This window comes from Rhinolophus ferrumequinum, chromosome 22, assembly GCF_004115265.2.
Source record: "Rhinolophus ferrumequinum isolate MPI-CBG mRhiFer1 chromosome 22, mRhiFer1_v1.p, whole genome shotgun sequence".
NCBI classification, from domain to species: domain Eukaryota; kingdom Metazoa; phylum Chordata; class Mammalia; order Chiroptera; family Rhinolophidae; genus Rhinolophus; species Rhinolophus ferrumequinum.
In genome coordinates this window covers 49,219,138-49,237,746 of record NC_046305.1, presented here as the reverse complement: position 1 = coordinate 49,237,746, position 18,609 = coordinate 49,219,138, and the positions used below count along the sequence as shown (strand labels likewise).

Here is an 18,609-nt window from a genome sequence, read left to right as displayed (position 1 = left end):
TCTATTTGTAGAGTTATAATTACAACTTAGACATAAGTTTATATCCTCCTTTTTTCACTTATTAAATTTTGTCCATATTGTTAGCGAATGTCCATATTTATTATTCTAATGATTATATATTATATAATATCAATATAACCAGTATACTTAATATTATATTACTGCATGGTTACACTGCTTTTAATAGTAGACTCTTATAAACAATGCCTTAATGAAGTTTTCTTGTCTTCATTATTTAGTTTTTTTAAATTATTTCCCTAGGATAATTTCTTAAGGCATAGGAATTTTAGGGTAAAAGGACTTTCTAATTTTATCATCTTGCACAGCCTCAACAACACTAGGATTTATCATTTTTTTTTCTCATTTAATAGATAAGAAACAATTTAATAGTTATAAGATACTGTAGGTATATATCTATATTGTATACAATATATCAAGTAATTTAATATCATCTCATTTTACTTTATATTTCTCAGACTACTAGTCTTGTGGGTTTTTTTTAACTTTTATTTCTTTTAAGTGTGTTTTTCCAGAACCCATCAGTTCCAAGTCAAGTAAGTTGTTGTTTCAACCTAGCTGTGGAGGGCACAGCTCACAGTGGCCCATGCGGGGATCGAACCAGCAACCCTGGTGTTAGGAGCATCGCGCTCTAGCCAACTGAGCTAACTGGCCGCCCCACTAACTAGTAAGTTCTTATTGTATTGCTTACTTGCCAACCATTGTCTGTAGTAGGTAGTCATCATGAAATCCTGCTGTGTTGAGCCACTGTATTATATATTATATACGTTATAACATATGTTATATACGGTGTATATTATGTTATGTATTTTACATTAGTCATCTTTTTGCTGAAACAATGCTGCTTAACAAATAACTCCCAAAACTCAGTATTGTGCAGCAAACATTCACTTCCACTCAAGCATCTGTGGTTCAGGTATGAGTTAGTTGGGCATAGGTTCAGGTCAGATCCATGTTCTCTCTCATTCCAGGACCCACACTGAAGAAGCAGCTGCTACCTGGGGAATATTCTTTTCATGGTGGAGTACAAGAGTGTAAGAGAACTGACAGAGGCTGTGATGTCTCTTAAAGTCTCTGCTCACAACTGTCCCTTCTGCCATGTTCCATTCCCCAAAGTAAGTCACATGGCCAAGTCCAAAATCAGAAAAGGGGCAGAAAAGTATACTCTGCCCACAGAATGCAGGAGGGGTATTTGTGGAACAATAATACAACCTACCAGTTATTCTGTGTCGTACTTTCTGGCTTTTCGTTAAGCTTTTCTCCTTGTGGATACGTGGTAACTTTACCCTTCTCCACCCCATGTAAAGTTAGATGTGGCTTTTGGCCAATGGAATGTAGTTTGCTTTGGTCTTTGAAATCTGAGAAGAAATTTCATGTGGTCATTTCTAGGTAGAACATGGAAGTTATTAAGAGCCAGTACACAAGGGGCAACAATATGTGTTAAGACAAAGCTTTCATCAACCTGCGTTTCTGAGTTACTCTGATACGTTTCTGTTGTACTAAGTTACTGACATCTGGGGATTACTGGTTACTGGTCTATCCTGACACACTATTTATTTTAATTTTTAAATTCATTTTGAGACTGAGGCAGAGAGAAGACTGTAGGTCCCCATGGCTCATTGTGTATAACAGAAAGTCACACATCTTCCTCCTCATGTATGTCTCCCGTGGTTGTCACTAGGAAGGAGTGTACTGTGCACAGCCTGCGCCAGGCTGCCCGCCCTGCAGGAAGCCTAGCCCTTCGCAGTAACTCTTGTGGGATTCTTCCTTGATTTCTTAAGATGATTCTGAAGACCAGAGAAGATGAAAAGACATTGGTCATGAAGTAGATTTCGGGATTGAGGGTAAAATTTTGTGTGTTTTAAGAGGGGAAGGAGTAGCAGCTACAGATGAAATGCTTATTCAGGTTTGATTTGAGATTAAGGGTCAGTGACGTGTGTGCATGTCCCATTGTGCCCTAGGGTCTTTGGTTTTGTGCCTGGAATAAGTTCATCTCGGGCTGCTGTGACTTTGGCTTCAGATTTATCTAGATAGGAAACACAGTGAAAGTTAATATACTTTTATTAAAATCAGGCTTAAAATCACTTCTTCCTGATGCAGTAAAAGTTAAATCACCTTCCGAGGCTACAACTGGCCGTCCTGCATGGATTTCTAAGTGGCGACTCTGTGACCGTGTCACCTGTACGGTCAAAGAGATTCCTGCGCTTGGCGAAGCCGGCCAGCACTTACTAGGCTGTCAGTCGAGGTCAGTTACTGGACAACACGTAGGCCCAAGCATGGTGACTGCAGGGCCTAGTGGTCCCTCGTAGATAGGATTTTCTAGGCATTGCGTTACATGTTTAAAAGCCAGTGTGGAAAGTCCGGCAGGCATTCATCAAACCCTACTACAAATCAGACTGTCAGTGCTACAACAAAGGTCCAAAGAGGAACATAAAAGAGAGAGTGATTCGTTATATTTGGAGGTTTCGTGAAGAAGGTGTCATCTGAAAAATGTTAGTAATACAAAATTTTATCAGATATTAGGAAAAAGACAGTGCTTTTGTTTAAAACATTGGAATTGTCACTGGTTGAAGGAGAAATGCCCCCAGTCTCCTCTGAGTGACTTCCCAGGGTCCCGTTCGTCTGGAAGGGCCATGCAGCACAGCTGACGTCTCTGCCGGGCATTTCAACAGAGTGGGTACAATTACTAGCTGTAGAGTTAGGGAGACTTACAAACCACCCCCTTCTCAATTGCCAGCCCTGATTTCTGAGGTTATGTAACCTCTGTGCTTTAGCTTCCTTAACTAAATAAGGTTCATGATAATAACCACCTAATAGGGTAGTTGTGAGAACAAAATGAGATAATATATGAAAAGTGTTTAATTTATTGCCTAGCACATGTTAAGCATTTCATAAATCATAGCTATCTTTTAATTAATATTTACATACCAGGAAGGATTCCACCCCTGTATAGAAGACATGAATTTTCATTTCAGTTTTGCCTCAAACTGATCTCTAGGGCTAGGCCAGTGTCCCTGATTTTCCATTTCTCAGGTCTCTGATTTACCATAGGACACCAAGGCACTAGCAAGGAAGCTGAATAAACTGGTTCCCTCACTTCCTGGCTGGAGTTCTAGTGACAATTTCCTCTATCTTGTACTACTCCCTTTATCTCCCAACCTCCCCATCTTGAAGAGTGTGTGTGTGTGTGTGTTTATTCTGACCTGCCTCCTTCACTGGCTAACCTTATCTGTCAGCTATAACAAAAACCTCAAGAAATTTATGACCAAGCCTTCAGACAGCTGGTGATAATTTACTCATATAATCCCCCTCATCCTTTCAACGCCCACTACGTATGTGTATCCGATGTTGGAGGAGGGGATTCATGCAAGAAATGTGGTACGTAAATTTCTAGGCAGGGGGTTAGAACAGTGAAGAAAGGCTTGTGTCAATTACCTGGATAATTCTCCTTGCTTTGAACACGGATATTGGGCCTTAAAAATGGAAGGGAGTGCTGTGTGGGTCAATAAATAAATTTCTGGAGCCAGAAATAATACTGGGATAAATTCATAAACAGCTTTCAAGGCATTCATGACAATTGCACCATCACTAAAATGTGAGACTTGTCCAGGACGGGACAAGCAGTTCCAGTCCAAGGCCAAAGGCCATGTATCAGGCAATCTAGGCAGCTTCAAAAACCCTTAGAAATGACAACTAAGTGTAGGGCATGAGCCCAGTTTAGGGCTCAGATTGGATTCTGAATTAGAAAACATATCACTAAGGACAAGACAGCTACACAGCTATGGTCCTTGCCTTTGTTTCTTGTATCATGTTATCTACTAGACTAGTTCCCTGATCTATCAAGATGGATTTCTCTGGATTTAAAATTCTGGCAGACACTGAGAAATCCTGATGCTCTGTCTCTACAGATTGGACCTTATGGAGATGTGTGTGTGTGTGTGTGTGTGTGTGTGTGTGTGTGTAATATAAATCAGTTTTTAAAACTTTCCATTTTCACAAAAATTAAAAAAATTTAAACACATAGATAAGTTGCAAAAATAATACAATGAAGTCCTGTAAATCCTTCACTTGATTCACCAATCATTCACGTTTCGTCACATTTTTCTCTCTTCCCACCCTACCCCACACACAATTACTGCTAAACCATTTGAAAGTAAGATGCAGACTCTTCACCCCTAAATATTTCAGGATGTATCTCCTAAGAATAATTAAAATCATTAATTACTGTGATTATGTAAAAGAATATACCACCTCTCCCCGTCAGCTTTTGTCACTATTAAGCAGAATCTGAAGCGTTTGCTTTGAATTACTTACCTACTGCATTGAATCAGCAGCTAACCCTGGGAGATATTTGGCTCAAATCTGACAGCCAAGCCAGCTCATCAAGATAATCACTCCCAGAACAAAGGCGAAACGTACAACAAAGACACATTTCCTCTTTTACACTTAGAACTACTGGAAGTCAATTTCTTGGCAGTTTCAAACAGCTGTGTGTCCTTTCTTCCATCTGGCAAGGGTTCAGAAATATTGAGATACAGCCTCAGAAAGCCTCACACAATCAAGGAAAAATTTGAATGAGAAAAATTCCACATTTGTGTATTCACTTTTAATTTTCATCTTAGCATAAAGGAATCCAAGATACTGAGCTGTGGAGTTCAGGGTCAAACACCTGGCAATCCTAGACAAAAAAAAAAAAAAAAGGAGGATACCTCGACGGTCTTTTTTCCTTGCAAAGTTCAAGTTAGTACAGGGGCTGCCAGACATAACCCCATTCTAGAACACATCCGTTCAGTCAAAGAACAAACAAACCCAACGTTAACCACTATGATTCAACTAAAATAATATTTAAATTAGACAAACGTATCCCACTTTTTCGGCTGGGTCTGTGATAGCACAACAGGCCCAGAAACACTGGCTGATGCTAAATCAGAAGTTGTGAGATACAGAAAAGGATGATTGCATCCTCTATGTCTTGGCTTTGGGTGGATTCTCAGGAGGAAGAAGAAGGGGAAAAAACAAGGCCAGAAGGTCAAGGCCAGAAGGTCCTGGTGCTGATGGACTGGTTCAACTGGTTCAAGCTTTTAATTCAGCTGTGAAGGTGTTCAGGGCTGGACCTAGTGTGAAAGAAGTGAAGCGCTCGCCTACGGTGCAAAATGTAAGGGATGCCAAAAACTCAGTACACCAGATAAATGATATTTTAATGCAATATGTGAATAACCAAAGATTAATGCAAAGCTCCATGATGAACCAAGTTTCCATATTTTAAATACGAGCAGGATCTGCCTCTGCGTCTGCCCGATCCCGGAAGTGACTGCCTTACTTGCGGCACTCTGGTCGGAGGCCCTGGTTATTCACCTCAGAGGGTGTGATAAGAGCGAAACCTTTAGATGCATCTCCACTGGTATTCTCAAGAGCTACATTCCGTTGACCTTGTTGGCAGCACCTCTCTGTGCATTATGAACTGCCAATGTCAGGTGGCACCTTTCAGGCAACACAAGGCAAAACTGAGTGTGCAAGCCAAGGCTAGCTCTTCCAACCTCCTTCCCAAATAGTTTCAAGGCTCAAGGGCAGGTTCCGTGATGTATAGAGCACCAGGAGGCGGCAGAACAGATGGGAAGGGGAGATGGTGGGAGAAGGGAAACAAGAACAGGTCACCTCCTGAGTTACTGCTAATGAAACTCAAACCCAAGGAGCCTGTTGTTTTAAGAAAACCCTGAGGAGCCCCAACTCTCTCAAAAACCAAATCTGCTTCACCTTCAGTCTTCCCGTCGCAGGGGCTGGAAGTCAGAGTAGCCGCGCTACATCTTCTATGCAGGCTCTAGTGAATTCAAGTTGCTTAAGAAACTCTATCAGACTGGAGTCTCACCTTTGACAAGAGCTGATGCTCCACAAGGACCAAACCTGGTCTTGTGACACTGCACACCATCTACAGACGCCCCCTGCTGGCAGGACCTATCCTACAGCGACGCCTCACCATGTATCTTGTTTGGCCCTGCCATGGGACATGAACACTGCAGGTAATCACAGTTACCAACACTACCCGCTATGGTTTTATCCACTTGCTTCATAATTTCGGTTACCTACCAGGCCACCTGTAGGCAGCAGGCATTTGTGTTTTCCTTCAGATGGCCAGCCCGGTCCCTAGTGGTGGGGCAACCACAGCCTGCCTTCTGCCTCCTCTACCTACATCTGCCTCCCAGGGCCATACTGCCTCCCTAGTCTTGGGTCCCTTGAGCCATTGTTTTTTAACCTACCCTCTGGGCGGGACAGTGGAGGCACAGCTCTGAACCTACCTAGAGAGCTGAACCATTTGCCAGGTTCTTGACAGCCCCTTCACCGGTTTTCTTTGATTAAAGCGTAACTCAGGGTCCAGTCCAATTGAAGGCAGGGACCTCACTCCTCAGCTCAGTTTCTGCAGCTTTGGATTGTGGGAAGGGTCCTGCTTCTGGTCCATCTTGACATCCAACTTCTGCCTGTGAGACCAGGACAGACCAGGTGGGAACTGTCCTGCGAGGAGGGAGAAAGGGAAGTCCCGAGGGCCGGCTGAGACAGGAGGGAAGCTAAAGGACATGAAAGTCTTTTAAGGTCTCACTGAAGCGTGAAAAAGAAAAACATGGTGTAGACACTGAAGAGCTGAAGATGATGGCTGAGAAAAACTAGCCCGTGTCAAACTAGAAGAGTAAAAAGAAGGTACACTCCTCCTTGCTTTTTGTGCTTGACTTGTACTATTGCTCCAGAAGGAAGGAAGGAAAGCAGTAAGTCCCATCGTTCATCTAATTTCCAGGAGTACATGTAATGGATGCAGACTGTGATCGCTAAGATGGCCCCCAATGATCCCTGGCAATCACTCTCTTGGTATTGGAAAGAGATTTCTTATAATAGATTGGCTGATGCAATTATGCAGGCTGAGAAATTCCACGGTCTGCTGTATGGAAGTGGGAAACCCAGGAAAGCCGATGGTATAGTCCTGAGACCCAGTGGGTCCATGGTGTAAGTCCCAGTCCAAGGTCAAAGAGCTAATGTTCCAGCTCAAGCCGTCAGCCGAGGGAGCAAATTCTCCCCTCCTCCATCTTTTTGTTCTATTTAGGCCCTCAACGTATTGGATGGCGCCCACCCACATTGGGGAGGGCAATGTGCTTTACTCAATCTACTGATTTCAAATGCTACTTTTATCTGGAAACACTCTCACTGACTCAGCAAGAAATAATGTTTAGCTAAATATCTGGGCACATTGCGATCCAGTCAGGTTGACACATAGAAATAACCAGCACAGCCACCAGGGTTTGGGGTAATTTGTTACGCAGCAATAGATAACTGATACACAGACTCCTAAACCTTCCCACAATCCAAGGGGATGCTGTAGAGTTAGAGACCCAGTGCTCCCATTCACAAAGGAGCTATTAGTCTCTTTACAGTAAAGAAAGACAAAGAATTCAGAACACTTATTTAAGGTAAGGCTGCACAACAGGAAATCTAGATTTATGGTGAAAATTAAGGGAATGGTAAGCAGTACCGTTGCAAGACCATTCTGTAGGATAACTGCCTAAGTGCGCTCTCACCAAAATATGCTTTTAATTACTACCAAGAACACTTCTTTTCTTTTAGAAAACAGGTAAAATCCATGAAAACCTTTCCTGTTGAGATTATAGTGAAGCTGTACATTTTAGTTGCAAGATTTACTAGGTTGGTGCAAAAGTAATTGCGGTTCTGCAATTATTTTTAACCTTTTAAACTGCAATTACTTTTGCACCAACCTAATAGTTGGAGATTCCAAAGTTAAGGTTTATAGAGCAATGGGGCAAAAAGATGTCATAGAGTGGGATATATATGATGGCGACTAAAAGGATGCTAAAATAGGGTATTGTTTCTGTTTGTACACCAAGGTCACTTTACGTGTTAACATTTCTTTTACTCGTCCACTTTCTCTGAGCTAGCATTGTGAGGTTAAATGTGGGTACGCATGAACACACATACAGTGGACGAAAGCCCCCCCATTCTGGGAACACGTGCTTGTCCTTCTGGGCCGTGAGCCCAGCTTGCTTTAAGTCTTTGTTAGTTGATGGTATCCCAGATTTTCCTTTGAAATGTGCAACTCGCTCATTTTTATTAACCTGAATATTGAGCTATCTGATGGTTTTTTGATAGATTCTTGGTCATGCCCAGGCCCACTTCCTTTTGTTTTAAACAGATCATTCATTCTGGGTTGCCGTATGAATTGAAAGCAAATCCCCACAAAGTCATATTTTTCCTAACGCAGCTTGTAATTTTAAAATAGATGATCTTGCACACTTGATATGCTAATTTGGAGACCAGACCATCTTTGTCAAAACTCTAGCAAAGGCTTTTTGTTTGCCTTGTTTTTTTAAGGAAAAGCAAATCTAGGGTCACTGAAAGGGAAAAAAACTTTAAGCATGAAAGATGGACAAAAATCATTCCTCTAATGCACATGAAACAAAACTTCAGCACCTGCCAATTAGACACCACCTCGACCGCTTCATACCTGTGAGATCTTCTCAAATTATTCAACATTTCCATAAAAGCAGGGATAATAATAGCATCTTGCTCACAGAGTTGTGGTGAGAATTAAATGAGCTGATGCTTATTAATTGCCTAGGATATGGCCTGGCATGCAGCAAGTGCTTAATAAAGAATATTAACAACGCAAATTATATATGTAATAATGATAACAGTGGTAACACAGTTGCTGTGGATGTCAGTGATCAAAATCTAAATTACAGAATTCTGTTTGGAACCCTGGCAAAGAAGACTGAGAGAATAGTAACTGAAGCAGAAGCTCGAGTGTCCTGAGGCAAATATCTCCCTGCCTGCCATCGCCTTCCCACCATGAACACTACCACCATCTGGCTAGTAAATGCAGCCCTCTGGGAAGACACTTTAAATATTATCCAGGGTTTTCTCCATTGCAGGGACCTTCATCCCCTTGTCCCATCACCTCACCACATACTGAGTGGGGATAAAACTTCCCATCACCCGCCACAACCCACATACTGAGTAGGGATAAAACTTCAACTAGGGTTAAGCAAAACACCTCAATCAGAGGTTTCAAATATAGCTTCATACAGGGCCTTCAACAATAGAATTCTCTTTCTCTCAATTATTGTCTGTGCCGGTTGTATGTTCAGCGCCTGCCAGGTAGCGAGTTATCTGCCAGCAGGCCCGGGCTTCCACTCTCCCTCAGGTTCACATCCATTAGCAGAAAAGCCGCCTCCTTCAGGAGGCTTCTGAAAAATCCTCTTTGGACTAACTAGAATCAAGTGCCCATCTCTGCACTCATTCCTGAGGTTATGGGGTGGGGGGGGAAAGGGGGAAGGATTTATTCATTTTTTAAAAAAGGAATGGATGTTTAATTTTGTATCTATTAAGATGCCTATATCGTTTTTCTTTTTTATTCCGTTAATTGGTGAATTGCACTTATTGATTCAAGAATGTTAAAATTGATTTTGCTTCAGGGATAAAACCCACTCAGTCATGATAAACTATCCTTTCTATGTTGTTGGATTAGATCTGCTAAAATTTTGTTAAGAATTTTTGTATCTATGTTCAGGAGGGGTAGTGGTTTGCAGTTTTCACTTGTAAAATTAAACAGCCATTGCTAATGGAAAACTCTCAGAAAATTATGAATAAAAGGGAGCTCCCTCAACGTGACAAAAGGCACCTATGAAAAACCTACAGGTAACACCTGAATGCCTTCCTCCTAAAATCAGGAACAAGACATAGATGTTTGCTCTCACTATTTCAATTCGACTTTGTACTAAATGTGCTAGCTAGTGCAATAAGGCAAAATAAATAAATGATATGGAGATTGGAAAGAAAGTAAATTGTATTTCTCTCTCTCTCTCTCTCTTTCTCTGTAGATGTCATAATCATCATGTCGGATATTCTATGGAATCTACAAAATGACTACGAAAACTAAATAGTGAATTTAGCAAAGCTATAGGATATAGGATCAATATACAAAAATCAGCATAAACTAGCAATGAACAATCAGAAATTGAAATTTTAAGGACATTATCATTTATAATAGAATTAAAAATATACAGAATTGAGGGGTATACCACAGAAATGTAAATCCTGTACACTAAAAACATGGAACACTAATGAGAGAAATTAAAGTTGAGCTAAATGAGAGTTTTTCAGCCTCAACACTATTGATGTGTCGGGTTGGATAATTCTTCATTGTCAGTACTATTGTGTGAATAGCACGTTTACCAGCATTTCTGACCTCTGTCTACTCGATGACATTACCACCCTTGCCGTGAGTTATGATAATCAACAATGTGTCCAGATGTCCTTTGTGAAACCCAATTGTGCCCAGCTGAGAACCACTGACCTAAATAAATGGACAGATATACCATGCTTATGGATCAGAAGACTCAATATTGTTAAAATATTGATTCTCTCCAAATTAATCTATAGACTCCCATTCAAATTCCCAGCAGGCTTTTCGTCTACATTGACAATTGGGTTCCAAAATATATACGGGAATGCAAAGGACCTAGAATAGCCCAAACAATTTTGAATAAGAAAAACAAAGTTGGAGGACTTATACTACATGATATCAAGACTTATAAAGCTACATTAATCAAGACAGTAGAGTATTGGTCTAAAGATAGACAAATATATTAATGGAACAGAATAGAATATTCAGATACAGATATATGGTCAAATGAGTTCGATAAAAGTGTCAAGGCAATTAATGCAGAAATGATAGATTTCTCAACAAATAGTGCTGGCTCAATTGGATATCTCTGTGTAAAAAGTAAACCTTGATCAATACTCTGCACTTTCACAAAAGTCAACTCAAAATGGATCATAGACCAAAATGTAAAACATAAAACTTCTAGAAGAAAACTTAAGAGAATACTTTTGTGGCCTTGGGTTAAGCAAGGGTTCCTTAGATATTACACTAAAGTAAAATCCAGAAAAGAAAAATTTGATAGTCTGGACTTCAGCAAAATTTAAAAACCCCTGGTCTTCAAAAGACACTGTTACCAAAATGAAAAGACAAGCTATTGAGTAAGAGAAAATATTTGCAAAGTACATACATAAAAAAGGCTTGTATTTGGAATATATAAAGAACTAAATTTAACAATAAAAAAGCAAACAACTCAATAAAAAAAAATGGGCCAAAGATTTCAACAGACACTTCACCAAAAACACACAGATAGTAATTAAGCACATGAAAAAATGTTCAACATCAGTAGTCAATAGGGAAATGCAAATCAAAACCATAAGAAATGATTTCACACCCACAAGAATGGCTATAATGAAAAAGACAGTAACAAACGTTGGCAAGAATGTGGAGAAATGGGAACTTTCATCCATTGCTAGTGGGAATGAAAAAGGAACAATCCCTTTGACAAAGAGTTTGGCAATTTCTTAAAAAGTTAAACATATGCCTACTGTTCTACTCCTCGAAATTAACCCAAGAGAAATGAAAGCACATGTACACACAAAGCTTTGTTCAAGAATGTTCACAGCAGTTTTATTTGTAATAGCACCCCCCTCAAAAAAAAACAAACAAACAAAAAACTGGAAACAACCCAACAGCTGGTGAATTAATAAACAAATGTGGCACATCCATACAATGGAATACTATTCAGCAATGAAGGAAAATGAATTATTAATACCCACAACAGCATGACTAAATCTCAAGATAGCTAGGCTGAGTGAAAGAAGGCAGGAAAAACAAAGAGTAGGTACTGTATGATCCCATTTATATAAAATTCTAGAAAATGCAAACTAACATCTAGTGACAGACAGATCAGTGGTTCACATTGCCAGCTTGTAGGGGCAATAACAAGGTCCCCCAATCCCACTTTTCTACCCCCATCATGAATTTTGCCTAAGGAAAGTAAGCTTGACATTTGGAATTTAAAGTTGACAACGCAGACAAACTGGTTCACAGATGTTCAGACACTTGAAACAGACGCAAGGATTCCTACTACCTGGTTGAATATATTAGCACGTCAGGGATAGAAAAAAGAATGTGCAGATGAGGAGAGAGGTTGGTTATTAATGACACTTACCATCCGGGGAAGAAAGAATGCATTTATAGCCCCTGATACTCTGTTTGAAGCTATTAAAAACATTTTAAACGTAGAATTCACTGATTAATTTCTCTTGTTCTATTTGGCTCCCAAAAGTGGCAAGTATGCCAAGAGACCTCACTGAAACAACAAAGAGGGTCTAGTTGTTAGAATCCTCATTACAAACTAATAATTTGCCATTCTGGGTTTTTATAGTAGTCTTGCAGATTTGTTTAATATTGGCCTGAGAAATAAACTCAACAAGCTAAAGACCAGATTCTGACATATTTTCCAAGACAATGCCACTTGTGCGGCCTTTTGGGACAGTCAGCTTTCCCCAGAGAGATCCTTTTATATATTTTTTTATGTTCACAGTTCATCTTTCTGTTATAGTACTCACTCCATATTATAGTTAGATGAGCAAAGTTTAGAACTCTAAGATTCTGAGTTACCTGACGGTAGTTTTGCTTCCAGCTTTGTATACTGGCCTCCACCATCGTTGCTCAATAATTAACACTGAATTAAATTGAATCTGGATAACGTGCTGCTTTCTTCCATTTTTCACTTGCTTGTCAGTTAGAAAACTGGATACCAAAAACATATCCAAATACAAGCCTCTAATACCCATAAACCTCTACTACTATAGCTGAGACAGATATGTTTTTAAAAGTATGTCACACATTTCCTGGAGAACTAATTTTCAAATGAGGATCAAAGTAGCACCGACTTTGGTGAAGTTCCTGACACGGTTTCATTTGGGAATTCCTGAAATGTCTAAAAGCATTTCAAGGTTCGTCATTACATCACTAAGATGAATGCAGAGGTTTGTCAGATGAGTAACTGTTAAGGAAAAAATGAAAGGGTGCTATGTATTTTAAGAAATAAACTACAATTTAGAGTACTGAATTCTAACCCTACCCACTTTTTGTTACCAAAGACAGTAAGAAAAATCACACTTTTATGACAAGGAGTTATGATCCATTTAAAATTTGGCAATAGTAATGCTTCTTTTGATGAAAAGTGTTTAACGCAGTGTATATAAAGTAATTAAGAAGACTTTAAATTATAAATATACATCAAGCTAAATCATTTTGTTTCAGGCTTTAAAAAAAAATTCCAAAATAGTCTGTGAAAAATATTCAACGCCCCATAGATAACACATGTTGGAAAAAAAGTAATTATGTTTGGGCTAAAATTCTACTTTATAAAAAAAATCAAATAATGACTACTTCTTGCTTTATTCCTTCTTACAAGCAGTAATTGATTATGGGTTTCTTAATAGAAATGTGATTCCTTTAAACGTTGTTGAGGGAATATCTGACTCAGTTTTCTCAAATTAACAGTGGATAGTGTGTTGAATAAATACCATTAAGTGCCTGTGAATAAACTAAGTTGCCTAGTTCATAAATGAAGCATAGTCTCAAACACAGAATACAGAGCCCACTAATATTTAGACCCGTAATTAATTCTCCAAAGATCCAAATCCTGATTTTATGCATAGGAAACAGGCCTAGAGAAATGAAGCATCGTTTCTCAGATCCCAATCAGTTCATGGCAGCTTAGAGACTGAAATCACTGTCTCCTTGATGAGAGCTAGCCTCCCATTAAAGAATAAGCCAAAGATGCTATGACAAGGAAATGTTTATTTCAAAACAGGCAGCAGCACACTCTGTCACTTCTTCAAAAAAAAATCGTGTACGGCAGATTTTCATCCTGCAGCTGCTACAGGAAGAAAATTGGGGGCTAATATGTCAGGTCTTCCAAGCCAGAGCCACGGAAGGGTCTGTGCTGTGCGGCCTCATCCGGCCAATAGGTAGGGCTCCAGCTCTGCAGGAGGAGAGGTGGCCTAGGAAAAAAGAACCATCACTATCCTATCCCCTGCTGTCTGTATCTAATTTAAAAAACAAAAAAGAAAAAGAAAAGAGGGTGGAAGAGTAGCTACACTTCCTGATCCTTCGTCTTCTTTTACTATTACTAACGCTTCCATCCTGGCATCGCCTCCTGAAACCTGTGCTCCTTCCTCTCTCCTTTGACAACCCAGCAGGCAGGGCCTTCAACCTCGTTTCCGCCCACAAGGCGAGTGTGTATACAGTAAGCAAACACCCTGGGACGGAGACCGGGTTTCCCAAGCTTTAGTCTGGTACAATCGGCGCCACACCTTTACTTCTACAGGACTCCCCACTGGCGCTCCCCCTCCATCATTCCCCTCCCCACACTCCTGTGCCCGCCAACCTTCTCCAACCTAATGTCACTCCGCACCAAGCTCTCCCAGGCGCCCGGGTCTGCAGCCCCAGGAGCGGTTCTCCTGCCCAGCGCGCAGTACCATCTGCAGCCCCGGGACCCCGCGGTGCTCTCACCTCATCCAGGGTGCAGCCGCCGCGGCTGCCTCTTCCTCCTCGGCCGCCGCTGCCCAGCTCCCGGCCGGCTCCGGATGCCGTCTTTCCAGGCCGGGAGCCTGCCGCGAGGACTGGGGGGCTCGCGCCGCGTCTCCGGACCAGTGAGGCGCGTGGTGCGCCCTGCAGGACGCGCGGCCGGGGCAGCTGCAGGCGCAGCGGCGGCGGCGGCAGGAAGACCCGCTATCGGTCCTCTTCATGGATTTCCCGGGCCTGGACACCCCAGTCCTAGCTGCCGTCCCTGCTTGGTCTTCCCGCACCACCAGGGCGCATCCTCTGGATCTGGATGGCCATGCACTCCCGTTGCCACTGTGGTGGAGGACACCTGGAAGGACGAGCCCTCCTGCTCGCTGCCTCTGCCACCTGCTCCGCCCAGATTGCTGGGTCCCTCTCCCACAGACACCCACCGCCGCCTCCGCACCCTCTATCTCCTCCCGTTCGCCCTCCACCCACTACCACAACCTGGAGATCGTTCCATTCCCAGACCTCATTCTTTTCTTCGTCCTGTCTGCTCCATCGTCACCGTCCTCCATTTCCAACCTCAAAAGGTTTTTCCTTGTCTCATCCTCTCTCCGTATTTTCCCGGTTTTTGTCCTTCTCCTCCCTTCAAACCGGTCATCCTCTTATTTTCTCCCGAGAATCACTTCTCCAGGTTGCTGGCTAGCTCCTTTTCTCCCTCATTCCCTCTTTTAAAAGCTACATCTCCTTTCAATTTTCCCTTTATTGTAAAAAGCTTTCTCCTAAACAACCTCAGTGTTCCTTTCAGTTGAGACGTTCTGATTGCCATTTTTCATGAAGAAGTCATACATAGGAAAGTATATATAGCTTGGTATCCACCATTAAATCAAGGGAATGTTTTCATGGTTAAAAAAAGTTCAACAGTCAAATAGATCCTCCAATAAATGTTCTGAAAACCCTTTTCTTATATTACACAATGTCCTCTGGGTAATATACCCTTCCCCCGAAAATAAGACCTAGCCGGACCACCAGCTCTAATGCGTCTTTTGGAGCAAAAATTAACATAAGACCTGGTATTATATTATATTAGACCCAGTCTTATATAAATTAAGACTAGGTCTTATATTAATTTATAAATTAATTTATATTAATTATAAAATAAGACGGGGTCTTATATTAACTTTTGCTCCCAAAGACGCATTAGAGCTGATGGTCCGGCTAGGTCTTCCTTTCAGGGAAACACGGTAGAAGACAGTAGGTCTCCGGCAAAGTAGAATGCTTCTACTCCATCCACTATTCTACACAGCACAAGCCTGCTAGGGAGGTTTATCTTTGTAGTGGATAATATGGATCCCAAGGTTTGCAAGCAATTGTCATTATTGTTGATGTATTTACTCAGTGTGAACAAAGCTGAACTCATCCTCAACTCATTTTTCCTCCCCAATCTGCTGTTCAGTCCTCAGGTTGTGTTTTGTTTCTTTGTTTTTCATCCCCAACACGATCATGTACTCAGCTGCCCAAGCCCAAGCCTGGGAGTCTTCAGAGACTTATCCCTCTCACTCATCCACCTCCTCCCATCTTTAATTCTACTTCACTATTTAATTTAAGTGGTCCCTGCCATCATAATTCCAACTGCCTCCAGAAAATGGCACTATCAGGTTATCTCATTCTTTCTTTCAAATCTCCTAACAACTTAATCTATACATTTACCTCTCTTCCCCCGCCCCCATATCTATCTTACCTGGGCAATTTATCCTACCGCTTTCATCACTCCTAAGAAATTATTAATTCTCTTTTCTTGTCTTTATAGCTTTGGCCTCCATCAGCTCCGGCCTAGAAACATACTCAGGTCTTCTCATCCCTAAAACAAAGTCCTTTCCCCTCTAACCACCATCTCTCTCACTTTCCTTTATAACCAATTTGCTTAAATAAATACACTGGGTTCATTCAGTGTCTATGCTTCCTGACTTCCATTCATTCTTTACCACCCAATTCTCTGCAATGGGGCTTCTAATTCTATTAATTAGCTGAAGCTGTTGTTCTAGGGGACTCAGGCTTTGGCTCTGCCCACAGATGAGTGATAGATTTTATCTAATACACCAATGAGGAGGAATGAGGTTCCTTAAAGAGAATATGCCATCTTTACTAGCTGAGGCAAATGAACAGCTCAGTGGAATTACTGCAAACCCAAAAGCTAAGACATGCAAAAGCTTCTAGTTCCAGCCAAGATGGAGTAGCATACATCAGACTACGTCTTGCTCCCTGGGTCGGGGGAGTGGGATAGAATAGGATATATTTATAAATACATAAATAACATATGTATATAAATACAGAAAAAAATATAAAAACAACTCTTTGAAGACACCGAAGAGTAACCAAAGCAGGCAGGACTTGAATCTCCCAACCTTGAGAGAAGAGAAGCACGTGAGGTGAGCTCCATATTCACCCTGGGATTCTTCTCCTGAGGGAACTTCCCAAGTCAGGGGCTAGGGAATAAAGGTCACGTAAAAGAGGACCGGGCTAAAGAGTCAAAGGACAACACTGAGGGCTGCCGAAGTGGCTGATTTGAGGGATAACTCCCAGAGAGAAGAGAATGGCAGAGAAGTAGCTCAATAACCTACGTCAGGTTAGGGGCCAGTTCCTAAGCCCAGCATGCACAAAGCAAGAGGCCAGAAAACAGCAGTTTGGAGGCTAATGAGCTAAGCAGAGATTTCAGCATCCAACATTCCATTGGACTTCAAGCCTTTCCAAGGTAGAGAGACACCCAGGGCTCAACACTCAGTAGAGATCCAAAAAAAGGCCACATCCTTAGAGTAAAGGCAATACTAAAATAGATCTCACAAAGCTTAAAACCAAGTCTTTACAGCATCAAAGCGATCTGCCAGCATTCTTTCTGCCTACTAGAACAAAACTTAACTTTTTGGAAGTAGATAATATTTCCCAAAGCCTCTACAATTATTTTTATCCACAATGTCTAGCATCCAATATGAAATTATGAGGCATGCTAAAAATCAAATCCAAATGCCTAAACATTAAAAGTTAACAGAAACAGAGCCAGATTGACAGGACTTTAAATAACTATGACTAGTAAGTTTAAGAAAAGAGGAAAAGATGGGCAAAGATGAAAAGATGGACAATTTAGTTCAATATTGAACTGAAATCTATAAAAACAATCACATGGACATTCCAAACATAAAAATTACAATAACTGGAAATAAGAACCCATTGGGTATATTTAACAGCAGTCTGAATGATGCAGAAGTCAGGATTAGTGATGTGGAAGATAGGTCAGTAGACAGTTCCAAACTGAAGGATAGAGAAAAGAAAAAAAAAAAGAGCAGTTTGTCTTCTCATTCTCGACAGTGTCTTTTGCAGAACAAAAGTTTTTAATTAAAATGCAGTTCAATTTTTCAGTTCTTTCTTTCATGGCTCATTATCTGTGTTGTAATGGTATCTAAAAATCATCACTAAAGCCAAGGCCATCTAGATTTTCTCCCATGTTATCTTCTAGGAGTTTTATGGTTTTGTGTTTACATTTAGGCCTATTGATTTGCCTTTGTTCCTTTGTCAAAAATTCATTTTTTTGCATGTGGATGTTCAGTTGTTCCAGCACTATTTGTTGAAAAGACTACACTTTATCCATTGATTTGCCTTTGTTCCTTTGTCAAAAATCAGTTGATTATATTCTGTTGATCTATTTTGGGGCTCTCTATTCTGTTCCATTGATCTATTTGTCTATTCTTTCACCAAGGTCACACTGTCTTGATTACTCAGGGAGTGTCAGGTCTCTGATTTTGTTCTTTTCCTTCAATACTGTGTTGGCTATTCTGGGTCTTTTGCCCCTGCATATAAACTTCAGAATCAGTTTACTGATATCCATAAAATAACTTGCTGGCATTTTGATTAGGGTGCATTGAATCTATAGATCAAGTTGGGAAGAAATGACATCTTGACAATATTGAGTCTTCCTATCCACGATCATGGAATATCTCTCCATGTATATAGTTCTTTGCTTTCTTGCATCAGTTTTTTAGTATATTCCCAGGATTGTACAACCATCACTACTATCTAATTTCAGAACATTTTCCACCCCAAAAAAGAAACCCATAGCCATCATCAGTCACTAACCATTTCCATCCCTATCATCTGCTCTCTCTCCTCCCAGCCCTTGGCGACCACTAATCTACTTT

The 18,609-nt window shown here is 40.9% G+C and overlaps 1 protein-coding gene across 8 annotated transcripts in view; it reads right to left on the bottom strand.

The window, feature by feature from the left end:
- The window catches only part of LOC117014346 (myomegalin), a 175,784-nt gene extending 160,775 nt beyond the window's left edge, over nucleotides 1-15,009 (bottom strand). For 6 of the 8 annotated variants that reach the window (XM_033092075.1, XM_033092083.1, XM_033092095.1 and 3 more), the window contains exon 1: nucleotides 14,426-14,780. In XM_033092075.1, coding sequence (XP_032947966.1) covers nucleotides 14,426-14,661 — 236 coding nt within the window. In that variant the 5' untranslated portion in view covers nucleotides 14,662-14,780. Of the gene's footprint in view, nucleotides 1-14,425; nucleotides 14,782-14,947 lie in introns of those variants that run through there. The other 2 variants (XM_033092085.1, XM_033092084.1) reach the window with 2 other exon arrangements.
- Nucleotides 15,010-18,609: the final 3,600 nt, after the last annotated feature.